Raw genomic sequence first — 14406 nt, forward strand, 5'->3', positions numbered from 1 at the left:
TAAACCAAAGCACAATGAAGCAGGTCAGAAACTGAGATGCAGGAAGGGCTGTTTTAGGCAATTTTATAATTAGTGGTCACTTTCAGACAAGAATAAAGCCCCGCTTGCCACTTAAGTCTTCTCACCAATCATCTGCTCAGTGGCTCCAAAGCTCACGGAACTGAGTTGTTTTTAAAGTTGACAACGCACGAGGATAGCTTATGTGTACTTGGTAAAGCAGCTACAATACTCAGAGGCAGCTCCTCAGAGAACTTTTAAAGCCCCATTATCTCCGGGTTCAGTATGCAGACTCCCCCGATCCATAAAAAAAGAAACAAGAGTACTTTATTAAAATACTAAATTTTATTTTTTCCACATACATTTAGTCTCCCCACCATTTCCATTTGTCTGACCACCACCATGCCTTATCAAAACATTCCATACATACTTAAAATGAAGCTGAGGGTGGAGTCCTGTCTTTAAAAACTAAACAGGCATTTTGGACAACACATTCTTGGCAAGGTAATCTGGATGACATTTATCAGACACAGGAGGGAAAGCTCTTTCAGCATTTGTAAAAAGAACAGCCAAATAATGGTTACAGAAATAAGACTGCAGATTTTAATGAACTGTTAAAATTGTTTTCTTTTCTTACAGAGTCTGTCTCCACTGCCAGAGAGCTTGAATGACCTGGAAGTGTACACAAAAAGTTAGATATTGAAATCAATTTTTCAAATGATTTTTGAAATTATTTTATAGAGTTTACTATCTCCACTTTCTCCATAAAAATTGACATTAAATTATAACAAAAAATGCATTCCTTTCAGAGAAAATCAAGTTGAAAGCATGACATTGGGTCCTTCTGCTAGAAGACTGTTACTCACAGCAGGTCACAACAGTAAGAACTCAGTGAAGGTGAGCGAGAGGATGGGTGTGGACCAGCTAGGCAAATATTGGCTGAACTCTGCCTACCCTGGCTAATGTCACAGCAGCTCCAGTGGCTGAGGCTGACTGCTTTTCAACATTCCTTTAAGAACGTATCAATTTGTCCATCAGACAAGTCTACTCTGAACCACTGAGGGAAGCAGGAAAGCACAAGGAATTCTGTCACTGGAAAAAAATTAACTTAAAGGAATTTTGATAGGGAAATCTAAGACACATTTTCAGCCTAGTCTGTGTTAAGCAATAACTAGTTCAGAAACTTGCTTCCTGATACCACCTTTTGGCTTGCGCTCTTTCAAGAGCTCAGTTGATTTTGGGAGAGAATGTAGCAAGAATGCCATAATCTCCATCACAAAACAGCTCCCCCTCCCAGACACCCTCCCCAACAAAGGGCTGAACAGCAGACTGGCCTAGGTGGCCAAATTCAGCAGCAAGGAAAACCACAGCTCATTTCCTTAGCCAATACGGTGCCAAAAGGAAAATTCTGTGGGTTTAGTAAGCAAGAGATGATTTACCAACCATATAAAAGCTGGAAAAATGTAATAAAATATTAGCTTTCCCATCTTAGCCAACTAAACCCTTAAAACCATTCCCATTTATTTAATCTGAAGTATTGTTTGTGGTTTGCAACCCTTTGAAACAGTCCAAAGCTTATAAAGACTAAGTAGAAAAGAATCCCTAAGTCAGGTTATAAAAGCTTTTGGACTTTATCAAGCTCTGATGAATTCTGTTACCTTCTGGTCCTCCGTCCTGAAGCAATTCTTAACGTAGTTGGCAAATTTGGGCTCCAGCTTTGGAAGGGTAGTACCCTATATGGAAAAAAAGCAAGCTTTAGGGTCTGCAGATCATTTAACATTTCCAATAAATAACCTATGATGCTGAACCCCTTTGCAACACATGTGGAATTTGAACTCACTTTGCAACTTCCCACACTAATCTGCTTTAAACCATTTTAGAAAGTTTGCTTCTCTACTATACCCAGATATTTCTCACAGGAGTGGCTACACACTGAATTGCTGTCCAAGACTCTTTGCTGATGTTGAAGAGCACAACAGCAAACATTCACCACTTAAATAACTTTGTCTGTAGCCAATAGCCCATGCTATACAGATAAACTAGAACTAATTCTGTATTAATGGACTCTTACTACAGCATGCAACCTGAGATTACCCTTCAAAGGTAGGTTTTCAACTTCAGCTCTCTAAAGCAAAACAAGAACTGACCTCCCACCTATCCTTTAAAACTCACTGATACACTACTCATTAGTACACCACTTCTATTTATTTAAAGAACTGTTCTAGAAACATTTCCTTGTAATGCCTGGAATTGTCTTTGCACATGCTCAGTGTGCAAGGTAGATTCAGGTAACAGTTCATAGATACACGTTTACCATCATGGCTCCCAGTATCTCCAGGGAAGATACTACAGCATGCTATTTTAGGAGACACCGATTTCCTTCCACATGTCCCAAGAGAAATACTTTCCAAATTTTCAGGTGTATCAGTTGAAATATCCCATGCCAACGAGGCCAGCACAATGAGCTGCTACTCAACACATTGCACAAGGCAGCAATTTCTGTTCAAAGGAAACAGCAACATGAGAAATATTTCAAACTGCAATACTGCAACCAGAAAGCTTGGATTTGGCCACTGTCTCACCTCATACTTTTCTATTAGCTTCCTGACACCTACTGAATACAAGAGTTCTGCTCTAAATCCAGTGATTTTTAAAAATCTGTTAACTTGCTGGCTGCCAGCTGGAGTCCTGTGTATACAGAATGCAGACACCCCTTCCCTTACTAAGGGATGCTCCAGCGCCATCTTGAAAAAAGCTCCCTGCTACAGTGCTTAGACAGCATTTCCCAGCAAAAACTCTTCAGCACCAGATAATGTATTTTAAAGCTCTTTTTACCAGTTATCTGCTCTGCATGCTTCCCTCTGCAGGGACATGTCTACTGTGAGCAGCTCAGCCACTTGTGCTTGCACTGCAGAAACATCACTAATCATGGCTCCTCTGAGTCATTTTATAACACCACAGCAGCATCCAGGGGTTATTGTGACCCACTAGAATGGTTCAATCCATCATGTCAGGCTCATAGTCCAGGGCTGTGCATTTCCATCCTCATCACAGCCTGTCATTGCTCACTCTGCATCCACCCCGTATTTAAACACTTCCCATCCTGTTCTGCATTCCTGGAACAAAGTAGCCTCAAAACACTAATGATCTAAGCAGAAGATGATCCTAATTCTTTAGGCAACCCTTGTTTGACCTTGTATGGGGTTAAAAAGGGTACTTTGAACCAAAAAACCCCATCAGCAAACCAACCATTTTTCCTAGCACCCTTATCAGCACTTCTGAGCCAGCCGAGTACAAGCAGTCAGGTCCTCGCTCCCACCTGCTACGAGCACAGGGGTACTCAGAACACACCCCTTGCTTGCACATGCACTACCACCCCAGGCTAAGGAGGAAAAGAATCACCTGCTACACCCAACCAACCCAGAACTGAGTTTTCTATTTTAAACTTTAATAGCAGCTAAGAATACTACTCACAAGTGTGACCACCAAGTGCTAGTCATAGCTGGTAACAACCAGAACAAGTGGCTGCCCTCACACCTTTAAAGGGTGAAGCATCCACTGAAGGGAGACTCAACCCCATATCCCTCCAGAAAGCAAATGCTTTCAGGTCCTTAGCAAAGTATCAGCTCCTATCACAAGCACCTATCTCCCTCTTCTGGAAGTTACCGAGCCTTACAAGCACCAGGATACTGTTTCAAGACCAAGGCATTCCAAGCGTGTGAGGAACTCACTGCACTTGACTTTAGTAACCTAAAATGTATATCTAATACTAGTTAAGTCATCTTTAGAACAAACATCACCTAACGTTTTTTGTGTTTGTTTTTTGTTGGTTTTGTTTTGGTGTGGGTTTTTTTTTTTTTTTATGGTGACACTTCACTTAAGAAATACCAAATTGCCAATCAGCACTACTGGAGGAATATGGAAACAAAGCGGGTTTGTTTCTCATGAGTACAGAGGCATTTTTTTCCCCAAATGTGTTTTCATTTCTCTAAGTTTCAACATCAACACATGCTGATGATAACAGCACAGCAATCAGCGACATCGTAACAATTTCTTAAAACATCCAATTCTTCTCATCTGCAGAACTGTAAAAACAAGGCTGAGAAACCCCAATTCCAAAAACTCACCTTATCTACAGATGCTTGCATTTTTGCTTTTATCTCCTCTAACGACAGAGGGACTTTTGGTGTTTTTGGAGTTAGAGTTTTATCCTTCTTGGAATCTGGAGTCTGAAAATTATTCATTTCATTAGTAACTTGCACATGAAGCTACTCAGAATATAAGATAAATTTTGTAAAAACAAGGTTACAGTAGACTAGAACCTACTGTAGATTTTATATGGAACAGAAGAACAAGTTATCACATTGACAGTCCATATAGTTTTCAAAAAGTCACAAAACCTAAATTTGTGCTTCCCACACATTCCTCAGAAGCATGAAAAAGAACAATTTTAAGTCTGGAGTTATTATGGTTAGCACAGCTGGTATCTTATGCTTCTGGGCAGGTGCTTCCACAGCCCTTTCTCTCAACAGAAATGAACCAAAAATAGCCAGAATATTTAGTGATTCAGAGTTTACTCCACATCTGCAGCCAGATTAGGTCATGCTTTAAAAGGCACACCTGCACTGCTTTTTGGATACTATCCTGCCATGTACCCCATGCTCATTTCTGAATGAACCTTCCTGGCATCATGTCTGAGTACATGCAGCAAGGAAAAGCTGCACAAGGAAGCAGGACACGGTTACACAGCACTGAACAAGAAAACTCTCAGTCCTGAAGTGGGTCAGTGCCATGAGAGCCCCTTAGCAGCAGCAGCCTCCAACTGTTCCCCGGTGGAAACACACTTGGCAGTCACCCTCTTGTACAAGGTGCTGCACAAAAACAATAGATTTAGTGTTTCAAACCAAAGACTTACCAATATTCCCAAAGGGCAGTATATCTGATTTCAAATCTTGGCTGTCATAGGTATATACTGATCACTGAAGAGTTTCACAGACAACATGAAGCAGTGAACAGTATCCTCAACATGCTTTATATTAAGATTAAAAAACTTCACTTAAATGTTAGTATGCTGTTTGAAGCTACCATTAGGCAAGAAACACTAAAATTCCACACTAAAATAAACCTTTGTTTTTCTCAGTTGTTTTCACTCACTTTTGATTTAGATGCTGGTGTAGATGGCTTAGAGTCTTTTCCATTTTGCTTTGCTTTCTGCATATTTTTTCCTGCAACCTCACGAACAGGCTGAAAAGAAAGCACACAAGGTAATCTGTCAAATGAGCTGCAAGTAAACTCAAGATAGCACATTACAGGAACCCAAAGGAAAACCTGGCAGTGCAGCGCAGTAACATACCCAAGAACAAGTTCTGTTATGACACTGTACAACTGTGTGGGACTCCCATTGTATTTTCCTTAAATAGATCACCTTTCCTTATATATTAACATGCAGTCCTTGGGGGGCAGATATTGCTTTAAGATGAATTCCTGGTGGCACTACAGTTCCATGACCTCATTCAGTGCTACTTTTCTTCTGTAACACAACCCTTACCTCATTTGCCATTTTATCCAGAAATATTGTCTGGGATGCGCATGGGACGTGACACCACACAAACATTTAAGATATGGAGTCTTAACACTCCTATATAAATCAAGGGACCATTTTGTTCAGTCACCCTGGATTATATCAGACAGCAAGAATCTGCAGTTCAGACTGTCTTTCTTTACCAGGCCATTGTGCACTATCACCTATGGAAATTCAGTAGGGACAGAGCAGCACACGGTGAAGTAAAACATTAAATACTTGTTTTCAAACAGTAGATACGAGCACAAAAACCCAAGCCAAGGTACACAAGAAAATGCCTCCCTTCTCCCTGCCCTGCTGTGCGTTGACTGCACCACCAGATGGCACTCGAGGCCTGGCAGAATGGCACATCCAAGCACTTGCCCGCCTGCAGTGAACCCTCTCCAGAGGCTCACCCACTTAGAGCATTTTGTATTTAAGGTCGCCAAAAAAACCCTTTCCACAGCATGCAGGACTGAAACTGCAAAGCACAGCGCGCTTGGAGCAGGATTTTGCTTGCTGCCCAACAGCCATCCAGGCCCACACGAGTCTGAGAGCTGCATGCCTGTGCTGATAGAAACCCCATCGCCCCTCTGCAGCCAAGGAAATAAAACGTAGACTGGATGGGCACACACTCACATTGAAGTGTTCTCATGTCCTATTAGAATTTCTTTACACAGGCTGAGCTAAGTGCAAAAACCAATCCATCCCCCATTCACACATTCCAGACAGCTGTGCTAAAACTCATTGATGTAAGGGACTACCTGCCAGATTACTGTTGTATCACAGTATTAGCCACTTACTTTCTTTATTGGTGCTTTAATTTCTTCCTCATCATCCTCTAAGTCATCCTCATCACTACAATTAGAAAGGAAGTCACTCACCATAACTCAAGATTCACATTAGGAATTGATCTTCCCCCTCCCTCCCAGTAACATGTTTTATTCATGAAGGAAGCAAGCAATCTTTCCAAGTTTACCTTATACCTTAACACACAGCTAAGTGCTAGGGCAAGCACTACTTTTAAAGCAGTTACATGCATTCCCTCCTCTTCAATACTGAAGGGATGTATCCTAGGGACTTCCACTACTATTGTTAGGGGCTAATGAGTAACAGGAAGCCAAGCATTATAACCCAGTATGACATATCTGAATAACATTAATTTAGATAGCACTGCAGAGATAAATAAGGCAAGTATGCTTTTTCCCTAGCCAAGACACAGCAGCTTTTTCACTTAGGATCCAGTTATGTCACACAATTCATATTCTGAAAGTTAACCCTGCATTTCAAAATACATTATCAAAACAAGAATACATACTCATCGTCGTCATCCTCATCTTCATCATCATCCTCATCATCCTCTGCTAGTTTTGGTTTTTTCTTTTAAAAAGAAAAGTCTGTTAAGTGTTGATACCATTTTGTGGTAATAAAGAGCAACTGTCATCTAAAATATTTGTGGCATAACTACAAGACTATCTTCCATCAATTTAGCTAAACTCAGGAAGTCACAGCTGCCAAGTCCAAAGCTACTAACAAGTTTACTGCATGTGCTCTGAGCATACAAACCTTTCCTTCAGCACCTAAACTCCTGCAGTACACACTGATGTTTATACCAGAACCTGCAGTTACTGCAGGGGACAGAATTTCCACAGAAGTAGCCATTATATTCATCCTCCAGCAAAACTTTGGGAGCTTTCTGTACTTAGTTACACTTCTGTAATTTAGTACAGAATAATCCCCTTCCACTTATTATAGCAAACCACCTAACTTACTCCTAGAGGCAACACTAATACTAAACTAGAAGAAAATGCTGTGAACAAAGTGACTGCAAGTCCATATACCTGTGGTGTTTTAGCTCCTCCTCCACTTGCTGGTCTCTTTGTTGAAGCATTAACAATTTTTGTATCATCTTCCTCCTCATCTGATTCTGGTTCTTCTTCTAATGCTGATAAAACAAAGGCAACGTGTAAAAACCTCACCTTATTAAACAATAGGTAAAGCAAGACTGCTAGTAGGAAACAAAGAGCATCACCCACAACTGAGTAGCTTTGATCTTGCTGAAGTGCTGAACTGATAGTGGGAAGCTTTTCACTAGTGACCTAACCACTGACCAGAAGTTTTCCAGCTGACTGCATGCAGATACTACCACAGGGAAACCCAAAACGGGTGAACAACCACCACACACAACTGGTTGGAACACTCCTCACACACAACAGACCACAGAAAGTTAAAAATAACATTTTCTCCGTTCCTAAGGAGACACATTTAAAAACTAGTAGAGAGAAAGATCAAAGATGATTCTCCAAAGCAGAAGGCTAGTCCTAGGTTAGTTTAGCTAAAAAACAAAACTATTTCATGGGTAGTCTTCTCACACTAAGCTAATAAGCAGAAAGCCAACAGTGGGACACCAACACCCACTTTCAAGGGGAGGAATTACAACTCAAATTGCAAGGTTGATAAATGCCCCTTTATCCATACAAAACAAGTGGCAAGCAAAGGCATGCAAGCACTCCTCTGAACTTCTGCCCTACAGTCACTCCATGCCACCAATGACGTGACTTTATGATTCAGAGGGTCAGTATCAGCAAAAGCACTTCTGGAGGCACCAGCTCCGCATCCCCTGGAGTCCTGCTGGTGCTGCCAGGTGCCCGGACAGAGCAGTGAGCAGCCATACGTACCCACGAGGTGCTGACCGCTGACGTAAACAGGCCCTGAACCACATTTCAATCTCAACACCACTGGTGGTGTGATCTCAAAGCCGCCTAATGAGACCTGTGGGACAAAGCATCGTTATTCAGTCGAATATTCCAAGAGAAGTGTACTCAACAGACACTCCATCCAAGCAGAAACAGTAACACCAACAGCTGGAGACTCCACGGCTAACACAGTTACTCCACGTTCCCACTGACAGAATACTCTGTGAGTGTTACAGAGTCAACTCAAGGTCAATAAGCCACCAACAGGGGTTTACTACATTCATGGCTTATCCTCATTAAAGCACTCCAAGGCCATACCAATACACATTTGTTTCTACTCCACTTGGCAGCACTGTCAATTTTAACATTATCTGTCCCACCTGCCCCTGGAGTTGTGTAGTTCTATTTGTACATCATCAGCAACTGAGTCAAACTACATTCCAGATAGCAGAAATGACAACAGGGTGCCCTTGGAGTGACAAAGAAGAGCAATCACCTGAAGAGCTTGGGACCTTCAGAAAAAACAAATTGCTCTCATCCCGGGTTTAAAGAAAGCAACACAGCTTTAAGATGAATCTGCTTGGATATACTTGTAGATATATACAGATGAAATGTGTAATTACTATCACTTTAAAAGAATGTGTAATTTGAACAAGTCAATTATCTCCAGATGACTAAAGTAACTCTACCAGGCACAAGAGATGTTTGTATTTACTACCACCAAAACAGACACTTGTCTGAACACACTGTTCAGTCTCACTAAAATTCAGTTGACCCAAGCCATTTTTAACTTTTTTCTCACTAGACACCAATATTACAGTCGATTTTCCCAAGTTTCTGCACTTACTGTAGGCTGCACTGACATTTTCAGAGATGCCAGTACTACTTTAGTAGGGTTGCCTTCATAGTCCAGTGCTTCTGCTTCTACAACGTGTAATTCGTCTTTGGCTCCAGCTCCTAAAGTAACCTGTGAAGTCAAGAACAAGGCACAGTCTGAGCATCTTCCCCAATATTTTAAAGTCTTCTAAACCCCATTCACTGTTCTGCATCAATGAATGCTGAAATGTGCATTTCTAACTACTAATGATTCAACCACACTCTAGCCCAAGCCAGTACTCTTTCTCAGCAACACTGGAACTTCCAAGGCACACCTCCAGGCATGTTTTGATGACAGTGAAATCAGGTCATTTGCTGGTGGATCACTGCACTGAAACAAGGCAGTGGCAAGTTCAGTCAGCCCTACAGCTAGTCCAAGAAGCACATACACATCATCTCTTCCACAGAACCTCAGCCTACAGCCTTCCCCTTCCTGCCATCAGCCAATCGCTTCCCTGTATCACACTGTGCACCTTCTGCTTACTTGACCTTCACTGAGGAGTCAAGTCTAACACCAGCTCAGTTGAACACTGTGATTTATGCACATGTCTTTTGCTTTAATTCACCATGGACTGAGAACTGCTGTCCCAAGGCATTTCTAAACTCAACTGCCTGGATTCCTTACTCTGAGTAAGAGTCTGGCACTTTCTGAAGAGTCAAAACTCATAGCTGCAAGGAGACAAGTGAGTGAAAGACATTGGTCAGGCCTGAAATTCCAGTTCACTGAACCTCTGGCCTCTCAGACAGGACTACATGCAGAAGATGTGAAAATCAAGAATCCCTTGTACTACAGCTATTCCCAACAGCAGTGCACAAGGCTCTGTGTTCCCTTTCCTAAAGCCCATGCAACAAAAGCCTCCCAACCCCCACAGGAGACATGGGTGTTAATACTTCAGGCAGATGCATACAACTCAAGTTTCCATTCTCCAAGAGCTGAGCTTTAAAAGGAGGCTATAATGGTTCAGACTTAGATGTATCAGACTGAAGGCTGGGAAACAGAATATTGGATTCACTACTTCTGGCAGATTTTTATTAGCAATTTAAAGAGGTGAAATTGCAGCTCTGATCTCGCCTTTTAAATGTGTTGTCAACAACACTGACTTGTTCAGCTAGTGGGACAAAAATTTTAGAGCATGCCCTCCACCCTCTACTACTCCTGTCATTTGCTCCAGTTCAAGTAATACTACAGCACTTACTCTTCATTTATTTCCTGTGTTTGGCAAGCATCCATGTATGTGCTTAAATTTCTACACTGAAGGAATGCACACTGAATAAATAGGTAACGAGGCAGTGACCATTCCTGTTCTTAGCTATTACTAGGACATTTTCAGAAACTCACACCACTTTTACCTCCTTCATCCACCCATCCCTTTTCACTTTTACCCCCTTTTCTCCCCATCTTGCTGTACCTCATGCCCAAGTCCATCACCACACTTGTATGTTAACAGGCACTTCTACTCATCTGGGCTTTTATCAAGAGCACAGATCAGTCCTCAGGTATTTGCTACCTTCACGCCTTATCTTTCTGTAAGTTCTTCCTATGCTCAACAAGGCATTTTCTGCTTGCAACCACATCCCAGACCTTTTAACTCTTTAGTCTCTCAAACATTTCCTAGTTTGTCCTTTGTTATCTTAACCCCATTTCTGCTGTGTATCATCCCTTTTTGTTCTATGAAAAGAGGTTATTAATTAAAGACTTTATCCCCCCCAAAAGCCTAACAACAAAGTAGCACTGTGGATCGATCTGCTTCATCCTTCACACAGTGTACAACATCAGAAGAGATGCTAAAAGAAATCTTGAAAAAATTAAAAAAATAGAAAAAGAATGTTGGGTAAAATCATACAATCGAAGTATCACTAATTTTATCTGCGTAACAAGCATTCAGATACAAGAACTTGGCATATGGACTTCCCCATACATACTTTATTGTTATATTCTTCCATCAAAAGAAATTGTAATCAAGAACAAATTACTCATTGTCAGGTCCAGGCTGCACTTTTCATAATACACAAGGATGGAAAACACATGAGTCACATAACTAACACAGAAGTGTTTTCAGTAACACTATGAAGTGTTTAGGGATCATTATTATGCAAGTGACCTCCAGGAAGCAATTCTGCTGTAGGAATTAACCCACAATTAAAAGACTCTCTTGCTCCCAGGTATCAAAGTGTCTCTTTGTATCTAAACAAACACAGCAATAAGCAGCAGAGATGCTGTAACTCTTTAATATCTTGTCTCTGAAGCTGGGGCATATGGTTCTGCTACCCAGAACGAAAGCCTTGAAATAGTGTGTCTGACTTGTGTGGCACCAGAAAGTTCCAAGGACACACAAGAACTCTCCAGGAGTCTGTCAGATGAATTATCTGACTGAAAGATGGGGTTTGCCAGTTACATCCTTGGAGAGGGCAAACCAAGGACAAAAATCAAAACATACACCTTTTTCCCTCTTATTTGGATTTACTTATTATCCAATTCTGGGGAAGACCAAGAACTGGAATTATGTTTGGGAACACACTGAAATGGTTTTCAAAATAAAGTTTCTAGTAGTCTACAGAAGTGTGCCTATGTATGAGTCTTGTAAGTCCATCCTTCCCCTGTGCTCCTGTAGCATCTGCACTATTTGCATTAGGGATGCCTGAATGTACGGTTTGGCATTTAATTCTATTTAGTACGTATTGATTAACCTACTGTGAGTTGATTCTTAACCTTTTCCAGCCTTGCACTGCTTGCTGTCAACAATGAAAAATCCATGGAGAAACGTCTTCAATACAGAAAAGATCTGAAATTACAGTATACACTCCACTGCCAATAAGAGATGCTTATGAACAGATTCACAAAACATTTATCTCTAGAAGAATTAAGACTGGAGAAATAAACGACGCGTTAAAAAACTCACTTCTTGCATCATAGCACACCACTACATTAAAAATGTAAAGTTAAAAACCAAACAGTACTTGCCGTTCTCAGAGACAACTGATGTTCATTTTCTTCATCATCTACTTTAAACTGATACTCCTTATCCGCTTTAAGCTCGCAGCCTGTAAGAAGACAATTCAATTATACATCTGCTGTTTTATTAAAGACGCAGGTATTTGCTAACCACTTATTTTGCAACTTAGTGCTCCCAGGCCTTGTACCTGCACAGAGAACTAGCGGCACTCTGGGCACGCACGCAGTGAACACGTGGGGTGAGGAAAACCCCAGGCGAGTGCGCGGCCTGCTGCCGACCACGCAGCTCCCCGCGCGGCCCGTTCAAGCCCAGCAGCTTCAAGACCACCCCCGCCCAGCGTCCCTCGCGGTGCCCGGGGCGATGCCAGCTCCGCAACGCCCGCGGCGGGCGGCCCGGCCTGTCCCGGAGCCATGGACGGAAAGGCGCGCGCGGCCGCGAGGCGCTCCACGTGCTCCGCCTCCGGTGGCGCTGCCATGTGCTCCGCGGGCGCTCCCAGCGCGCCGCGTCCTTAGGAACGGCCGGGAGACACCGGGAACAAAGCGCGGGACAAAGCGGGACGGGCCCCGCCACGTGCGGGCCGCGCGCCACGTGGGGAGCGCGCGCGGGAACGGCCGCGGCGCGGGAACGGCCCCGATACAGCCCCCCCTTCCCCTTCCCCTTCGCGGAGGCGCGGCGCTCGGCCGGCACAGGCCGCGGCCCCGCACGGCGCCCGCACGGCGCCCGGCCCCGGGGCCTGCGGGGGCGACGGAGCCAGCGGGCCCCGGGAGAGCGTTGCCGCGGGAGCGGCGAGCGTTACCGAAGAGGAAAGTCTGCGGGCGCAGGGGGCCCATGCTCTCCATGTCCATGGCGCTGTCCTCCATCGCGGGGCTGGGGCGCAACTGGCCGGCGGATGCTGCGCTGCGGGCGGACACGCACTAAAGGAAGCCCCGTGCCCGCCCACTCGCTGATATAGCCTCGCGCTCTCGCGAGAGCCGCGCGCGAAACACGCCCCCTCGGCCCCCCGTTCCGCTCCTGCGCACGCGCGCACTCGCGCGTGCGGAGGGTGGTCGCGCGCGGGGTCGGGCGGGCCGCCAGGGGGCGCCGCGGGGCCGGGTCCGTGTGAGGGGTCCCGGGCCGCCCCCCGGACCCTCCCGGGCCGGTCCCGCCGCGCCGGAGCCGCCCCGCAGCCGGAGCCGCCCCGCAGCCGGAGCCGCAGCCGGAGCCGGAGCCGCGGGGAACCGCAGTCCTCCGCTGCACGGCCTCGCAACACGTGGGGCGCAGCGATGGGGGGATCGCAGCCATTCCGCTGCACGGCCGCGCAGCACGTGGGGCGCAGCGATGGGGGCGCGGCCACAGCCCCGGTCCTGGCACGGGGCTTGCGGCCGCAGCGGCCCGAGCTGCTCCGCTGGCCGGAGAGCTCTGCTGCAGTGGAACGTGCTCTCCTCACTCTGTCATCTTTGACTAAAATAATAAAGGAACGAAAGCAGCCCCTTTCCTGTGCGTTACCTGTTAGGATGAGCTCCCATCCCGAGCTACTGCTCCCTGTGCCACTGGCTCTGAAGGACGGGGACAACAACGCTGGGAACCCCCTTTTAAGCTGGTGTGTGATGGGAGCAAACCACTTTTTGATGTAAATTAGCACACGGGGAAATCGGTCACAACAAAATTAAAAGTCACGGGGTTATTTTATAGTTAGAGCTACCAGCCCTGGAAAGACTTGTTTGCCTCAGCAGTGGGAGCCTATCACTGGCCCTGGCCTGGATTCACCATCCCTCCTTCCAGGCCATTGTGTTCGGGGGCTGATCTGCACAAGTCAGGTCCCTTGTGTGCTAATCTCACACTTAACTGAACTCTTACTCTTCAAAAATAAAAGTATATAGGCTCTTGGTGCTCTTGTCTCTCCACTGATTGGAAATGTATAACTTTTAGTCATGTTACCTTCATTCACATTCATAAAGGAGCAACATTAAATGATGTTGCTGAAAATGAAAAAACTGAAGTGAAAAATAACTGACGCAGTGGGAAATGAAACTTACCCTGTCAAAGATTCCCCTTCCTCACCTTTCCACAAAGCCGGCCCCTTTGCAAACATCAAATACAGTTCCACAGAATATACATCCAGCTTAGTTTCGAGTGTAGAGTCTCCTATTTGAAAAATACCATCCACATTTTCAAATCAGAGATTACCTGAGTGATGGTTTCACCAGGATATGATCCTCTACAATCCTATTAACATTAAAGCAGATTGTCCACTGAGGCATTGTCAGGTGGATTGCCACAGGCTGACTAAAATTCAGTAATAGTTAAATTGTGTGTGAAAACAAGATGCAGGAATAAATCAGAG

General features: G+C 44.4%; 1 protein-coding gene across 1 annotated transcript; it reads right to left on the minus strand.

Annotated features, from left to right (window-relative positions):
• Positions 1-320: 320 nt before the first annotated feature.
• Positions 321-13038, minus strand: NPM1 (nucleophosmin 1). The gene is made up of 11 exons (XM_039559706.1): positions 12880-13038; positions 12092-12171; positions 9101-9220; positions 8236-8329; positions 7399-7502; positions 6876-6937; positions 6361-6415; positions 5152-5241; positions 4125-4226; positions 1656-1730; positions 321-669 (listed from the first exon to the last, which is right to left on the minus strand). Exons 1-11 carry the CDS (start codon positions 12941-12943, stop codon positions 631-633), a joined length of 885 nt encoding a protein of 294 aa, XP_039415640.1. The 5' UTR covers positions 12944-13038; the 3' UTR covers positions 321-630.
• Between the last annotated feature and the right edge of the window lie 1368 nt (positions 13039-14406).

Source organism: Corvus cornix, chromosome 13 (assembly GCF_000738735.6).
Source record: "Corvus cornix cornix isolate S_Up_H32 chromosome 13, ASM73873v5, whole genome shotgun sequence".
NCBI classification, from domain to species: Eukaryota; Metazoa; Chordata; class Aves; order Passeriformes; family Corvidae; genus Corvus; species Corvus cornix.

Coding starts and splice junctions, on each gene's coding strand:
- NPM1 (XM_039559706.1), bottom strand. CDS start 12,943: ATGGAGGACAGCGCCATGGACATGGAGAGCATGGGCCCCCTGCGCCCG. Junction 12,172..12,879: donor CCCGCAGACTTTCCTCTTCG/GTAACGCTCGCC, acceptor GTCTTCTTACAG/GCTGCGAGCTTAAAGCGGAT. Junction 1,731..4,124: donor TGCAAGCATCTGTAGATAAG/GTGAGTTTTTGG, acceptor TTTTCCATATAG/GGTACTACCCTTCCAAAGCT.